At 44.2% G+C, this 6,874-nt stretch overlaps 1 protein-coding gene across 1 annotated transcript; it reads left to right on the top strand.

The window, feature by feature from the left end:
- Window positions 1–493: 493 nt before the first annotated feature.
- Window positions 494–6,402, top strand: LOC147459096 (uncharacterized). Its single transcript, XM_086511545.1, has 2 exons — window positions 494–606; window positions 6,318–6,402. Exons 1-2 carry the CDS (start codon window positions 494–496, stop codon window positions 6,400–6,402), a joined length of 198 nt encoding a protein of 65 aa, XP_086367671.1.
- The last annotated feature ends 472 nt before the right edge of the window (window positions 6,403–6,874 follow it).

The following is a 6,874-nucleotide window of genomic DNA, read 5'->3' as shown; positions in this document are numbered from 1 at the left end:
TCAAGCGAGGGTATCCATTTCGCACGACAACATGAGACGACCACACCGCACGACATCATAGACTAAGTACATCGGCTAAATAAGGGGAGCCACCCCGTCGATCGAACAAATATCCAAGTACATGGTTGAACAGGGTGCCACCCTCAATATAAAAACAAACAAAAAACTACATGCGGAGAAGGGGAAAGGGCCCATAGCCCCCATTACCCAGTTGGGACTCAAGAGGTGGCACAAAAGGAGCTCTTCTATCACTAGAGCACACCATCCCTCAAGAGGATAGAGCCAAAAAGAATCAGACATGTATTCCAATGACCTTCAGAATTCACCACATCAAACATGACAGCCAACCATCGAACCAGACCGGACCGGGACTCCACCAGCCAGACCCCAATCGCTATGAACCAATAAGAGCACCAAGGAACACCATCAAAAGTAACAATTCCCCAATAGACGAGATGAGAACCAAAAACCTCCAGACTTTAAGGTGTTTGTGATGAAAAGATCGAGAACACCATCTGAAGGCCCGAGCCGGAGCCCAACCAATGACATGCAGGCCAATGCAACGGGGGGGCCAAGCCCCAACCCACACATCAAATTGAAACCACTGTTAGGAAATAAGACGTAGCTAAATAGATAATTGAGTAGATTACTTAATGGAGAGAGACAGATTTATATACACGAGATTATAGAGTAGAGAGAGAGAGAGAGAGAGAGAGAGAGAGAGAGAGAGAGAGAGAGAGAGAGAGATTACACACGATATACGTGGTTCACCCAATGTGGGCTACGTCCACGGGAAAGCAGCCACTCAATGGCTTTAGTACTTCAAAACAAGAAGTAGTTTACAAAAGGATTATACCCTTAATGGAGCTCCTGCCTTGCTTCAGTCTCACCACCTCACACTCACCTTGTTGCATCAACTTCACACTATGAAATGTGTGTAGAAATGGCCTCCTTTTATAGGCCAAAAGGGCTGCCCTCTCTTATGAGAGACAGCCATGTGTAGCCGCCCTTGTGCGAATAAGTCCAAATCGGACCCTCCAATCCGCCCATGTGTGGTTGCCCTTGAGAAGACAAGTCCGCTTTTGAATTCGGCCACCGGCCACCGGCCATTGACTTCCGACCACCGGCCACCGGCCATTGACTTTCGACCACCGGCCATCGGCCATTGACTACCGGCCACCGGCCAACCGACCGGTTGTTTTCCGACCACTTTCCGGCCGCCGTCCATCCATAATATTCTGGCGAAAAAAGAATATTCCAGCGAAAAAAAAAAGTCTCGGGGACCTCCACCCCCGAGGCCTTTAAAGTTGCCCCCGATTCTTGTCCGTGAAAATTTTGGTTTCCAGTGAGTGATTTTCCTTCACGCACGATGGCTTCTCCTCATAATGGGGGCCTTACAAATGTGTGCTTTTACCACAGAAAATTACAAGGGTAAATCAGGCTCCATACTTAACAATCTCCCACTTGGAGACTGATCTCCAAACCAAACCTGTGACTGCTTTCCATTCTGGCTTCTTATCCTCGAATGCCGATTGAAGATGAGCAAAAGCTCAACTTCTCCTTGTTGACCACCTTTGTAAACATGTCTGCAGGATTTTCACTTGTATGCACCTTTCCTAGCTTTAGTTGTCCCTCTTCCAAAAGAGTGCGTATGAAGTGATATCTCACCTCAATGTGCTTTGTCCTTGAATGAAAGACTGAGTTCTTTGCAAGATGGATAGCGCTTTGGCTATCACTGTACAAGACACAATTGTCTTGTTTGAATCCAAGCTCTTCTAAGAATTTGTGAAGCCACATAATTTCTTTGCTTGCCTCCGTCATTGCTACATACTCTGCTTCCGTGGTAGAAAGTGAAACCACTTTCTGCAGCTTTGAAGCCCAGCTTACTGCTGTGCCTCCAACCGTGAACACATAGCCAGTAGTGCTCCTTCGAGTATCTTTGTCACCTGCCATATCTGCATCAGCATACCCTTCTAGAAAAATATCAGTTCCTCCAAAATACAAAGCATTTGTTGTTGTTCCTTTTAGATACCCAAGTATCCACTTCACAGCTTGCCAATGCTCTTTACCTGGGTTGTCCATGAACCTACTCACAACTCCCACTGCATGTGCAATGTCTGGCCTTGTCCAGACCATAGCATACATTAGAGAACCTACAGCTGCAGCATATGGAACTTTAGACATATAGGCTATCTCCTCTTGTGTCTTTGGACACATATCCTTCGTTAGTTTAAAATGACCAGCCAAAGGTGTAGAAACTGGTTTTGCATTTTGCATTGCAAACCTTTCTAGTACCTTCTTGATGTAATCTTCTTGAGATAGCTTTATTGTCTTCTTCGTCCTGTCCCTTGATATTTTCATACCAAGTATCCTCTTTGCAGCACCTAAATCTTTCATTGAAAAAGATTTGGACAGCTCCTCTTTTAGGTCTTTGATGTCCTGCATGTTAGCACTTGCAATCAACATGTCATCAACATACAACATTAGGATGATGAATTTCCCATCTCCCAAATTCTCCGTGTAGATGCAGTGATCTGAGTTGCATCTTGTGAATCCATGATCCAACATCCATCGATCAAACTTCAAGTACCATTGTCTTGATGCTTGCTTTAAACCATACAAGCTCTTCTTTAATCTGCAAACCATTTTCTCCTTACCTTTTACTTCATACCCCTTTGGTTGAAGCATGTAGATTTCCTCCTCTAAGTCACCGTGAGGGAATGCCGTATTTACATCCATTTGCTCGAGATTTAGATCATGAGTAGCCACAAGGCTTAAGACAAGCCTAATTGAGTTCATTTTTACAACAGGAGAAAATATTTCATTGAACTCAATACCTTTCTTTTGAGAAAAACCTTTTACCACAAGCCTAGACTTGTACCTTTTCTTCCCACCTTCTTCTTCCTTTAGCTTGTACACCCATTTGTTTTGAAGTGCCCACTTACCTTTAGGCAACTCAACCAACTCCCATGTTTGGTTGCGATGTAGTGAGTCCATCTCCACTTGCATGCTCTTCGTCCATTCTTCTTTGGATTCATATTGCATAACTTCTTCATATGATTCCAGCTCTCCAGAATCTGAGATCAAGAGATGGTTGAAGGAAGGAACAAACCTTTCTGGAGGTCTACTTGCTCTTGTAGATCTTTGGGGAATAGGTTGAGGCTCATCATTTGGTTGACGTTGTTGCACATTGTCACTGTTTGCAGTCCTTGAGTCTTCACCGTCCTCAAGCTCCATGTACTCATCACCTGTTTCTTTTGTTTGTTTTCTTTCCAAGTAATCTTTGAACATATTTTGTTCGTTAAAAATTACATCCCTACTCCTTAAGATTTTACCATCTTCAGGATTCCATAGGCGATACCCAAAGTCTCCTTCTCCATAGGCAATGAAGAAACACTTTTTGGACTTTGCATCTAACTTTGATCTTAGGCTTCTATCTATGTGCATGAAAGCCTCACACCCAAAAACTTTGAGAAATGCATAATTCACCGGTTTACCTGTCCATGCCTCTTCTGGAACTCCCCCATCCAATGCCGTTGAGGGTGACCGATTGATTAAGTACACAGACGTACTTACAGCTTCCGCCCAAAGCTCAAGCGGTAGGCCTGCATGTAGCCGCATGCTTCGTGCTCGTTCCATGATTGTCCTGTTCATCCTTTTCAAAATCCCATTTTGTTGAGGTGTCCTTGGGGTTGTCCTTTGCCTCCGAATGCCATTGCTAGCACAAAAGCTTTCAAAAGCTTGGCTGCAATATTCGCCTCCATTGTCGGATCTGAGGCATTTAACCTTGGTACCTGTTTCATTCTCCACAAAGGCTTTCCACCTTTGAAATATGGAAAATACATCGGATTTATTCTTCATGACATAAACCCATGTTTTTCTAGTCGCATCGTCTATGAATGTTACATAGTACAATGAGCCACCAAGTGATGGTGTACTTGTAGGACCCCAAACATCAGAATGAACCAACTCAAGTTTTTTATTTTTTCTTTCACTTCCTGATTTTTGAAATTTTACCCTCTTTTGTTTACCATAAGCACAATCTTCACAGAACTCTAAGTCCACTTCTTTCAAACCTGGTAGAAGCTTCTTTGTTTGAAGGATTTGCATTCCTTTGGCACTCATATGCCCAAGTCAGTAGTGCCACACCGCACTGTCAACTTCTGTAGTTGTTGCACAAGCTGAAGGTTGCGTGCTAACAGTACACAAGTAAAGTGTACCGACTTTTTCACCCTTGGCAACCACCAAAGATCCCTTTGAGATCTTCCATCGTTTGTTTCCGAATGCAATGTTGTGACCTTCATCGTCCAATTGTCCTGTAGAGATCAAATTTTTGCGAAGAGAAGGAACATGCCTAACATCTTTAAGCTTCCATTCATTTCCGTTAGCAATTTTGACAGAAACTATACCTTTGCCGACAATCTCACAAGCTTCATCATCTCCCAAGTATACATACCCAAAATTACCTTTGGTGTAGTCTTGGAAATGTTGCTTGTGTGGTGTCGCATGGAATGAAGCCCCGGAATCTACTATCCAGGAATTAGACACATTGTCTAATGAGAGAATTAGAGCATCTTGCTCTACTTTACCTGCCACATTGGCCTCCGATGTTGGCTTGTTGTCTTGAGACTCTGTCTCCTTCTTCTTCTTGGACCAGCAATCCTTCTGTCTTGAGACTCTGTCTCCTTCTTCTTCTTGGACCAGCAATCCTTCTTGACGTGGCCCTTCTTGCCGCAGTTCCAACATTCAAGAACTGACTTTGTGCATGACTTGCTCCGCCTTGAGCCATCACGACCCTTTTGGTTTTTGAACCTCTCCTTAAGCCTTCCTCTTGTTTCCACTGATAGTGCAGCACTTGATGATTCTCCTGTGCTTCTCCTTCGCATTTCCTCGCTTAGGAGAACATCCACAACATCATCAAACTTAAGAGTATTTGTGCCAAAGATAGAATTACTTACAGCCATCACAAGGCTGTCCCAACTATCCGGTAGAGATGATAGTATAAGAAGGGCTCGCACTTCGTCATCGAAATTGATTTTCACTGATCGAAGTTGACTTATGTTTGTGTTAAAGTCATTTAGGTGTTCTGCAACTGAACCATTCTCTTCCATCTTTAGATTGAACAAGCGCTTCATAAGAAATACCTTATTGGATGCCGATGGTTTCTCGTAGAAGTCGTCAAGTGACTTCATCAAGTCCTCCGTGGTCTTCATCTCCGAAACATTGAAGGCCACCGTTGACGCCAAGCTTAACGGGATTGTTCCCAGTGCCTTTCGATCAAGGACAATCCATGCTTCATCTGCCATTGTTGTGGGCTTCTTCGCAAGACCGCCTAGTGGCAAATAGAGGTCCTTCTGGTAGAGATAGTCTTCAATCTGCATCTTCCAATGTTGGTAGTTTTTGCCATTGAACTTCTCAATCTTGAGCTTCCCTTCCTCCGCCATAACTCCCACTCAATTCAAGGAATCCTTTCCTTGAGATAATTTAGCTACGAGCAAACCTTGCTCTGATACCAGTTGTTAGGAAATAAGACGTAGCTAAATAGATAATTGAGTAGATTACTTAATGGAGAGAGACAGATTTATATACACGAGATTATAGAGTAGAGAGAGAGAGAGAGAGATTACACACGATATACGTGGTTCACCCAATGTGGGCTACGTCCACGAGAAAACAGCCACTCAATGGCTTTAGTACTTCAAAACAAGAAGTAGTTTACAAAGGGATTATACCCTTAATGGAGCTCCCGCCTTGCTTCAGTCTCACCACCTCACACTCACCTTGTTGCATCAACTTCACACTATAAAATGTGTGTAGAAATGGCCTCCTTTTATAGGCCAAAAGGGCTGCCCTCTCTTATGAGAGACAGCCATGTGTAGCCGCCCTTGTGCGAATAAGTCCAAATCGGACCCTCCAATCCACCCATGTGTGGCCGCCCTTGAGAAGACAAGTCCGCTTTTGAATTCGGCCACCGGCTACCGGCCATTGACTTTCGACCACCGGCCATCGGCCATTGACTATCGGCCACCGGCCAACCGACCGGTTGTTTTCCGACCACTTTCCGACCGCCGTCCGTCCATAATATTCTGGCGAAAAAGAATATTCCGACGAAAAAAAAAAGTCTCGGGGACCTCCGCCCCCGAGGCCTTTAAAGTTGCCCCTGATTCTTGTTCGTGAAAATTTTGGTTTCCGGTGAGTGATTTTCCTTCACGCACGATAGCTTCTCCTCATAATGGGGGCCTTACAAATGTGTTCTTTTACCACAGAAAATTACAAGGGTAAATCAGGCTCCATACTTAACAACCACTAGACAACAGAGATTTCCATACCTTAACTCCTATCAAACCATTGCATGGCAAGGACATTAACCAAGCAAGGCGAGCTAGATTCTCCCCTAACTGAGGGAGGGGTTGTCGACAAACCCTAAAACCAAAAATAATATGGCCAAGCAGATCGCATACACTAGGAAGCATAGAGTGGCCAGGCTCCTCCCACGTGAGGAGATCCCCCACCCGTCTGCGGCATAGATTTCCCCCCGCATGCAACAACGCCTCCAAGCTTGACATTCGATATCATCTCCCACTACTCCCATCCCCTACAACAACTAATCGCGAGGCCCCCAAGCTCATGCAACCTACACAAAATTGATGAACATAGCGTGAAACCTAGGGCCCCTCATTTTTAAAAGTCATTTATCTTGTCACTTAGTGCTTAACATTATCAACGTTGCAAAATGCTTCCCAAAAAAGGGCACCTTAGGTACCTTCTCATTTTTTGAATCCATTTTATCACTTCATATCCTGAAGATCTACCCGTGTTATCATTTTGAATGCTTGTATAAATGGCACAACGAGGTGGTGATTGTATGATATTG

This window comes from Adiantum capillus-veneris, chromosome 4 (assembly GCF_014529385.1).
Source record: "Adiantum capillus-veneris isolate H3 chromosome 4, ASM1452938v2, whole genome shotgun sequence".
Taxonomy (NCBI): Eukaryota; Viridiplantae; Streptophyta; class Polypodiopsida; order Polypodiales; family Pteridaceae; genus Adiantum; species Adiantum capillus-veneris.
This window is presented reverse-complemented; position numbering and strand designations above follow the sequence as displayed.

What these genes read in the sequence shown, in the direction of transcription:
- LOC147459096 (XM_086511545.1), top strand. Translation starts at nt 494, where the DNA reads ATGAAAAGATCGAGAACACCATCTGAAGGCCCGAGCCGGAGCCCAACC. An exon ending in CACATCAAATTGAAACCACT is followed by an intron (nt 607 to 6,317) that starts GTTAGGAAATAA and finishes ACTAGACAACAG; the next exon opens with AGATTTCCATACCTTAACTC.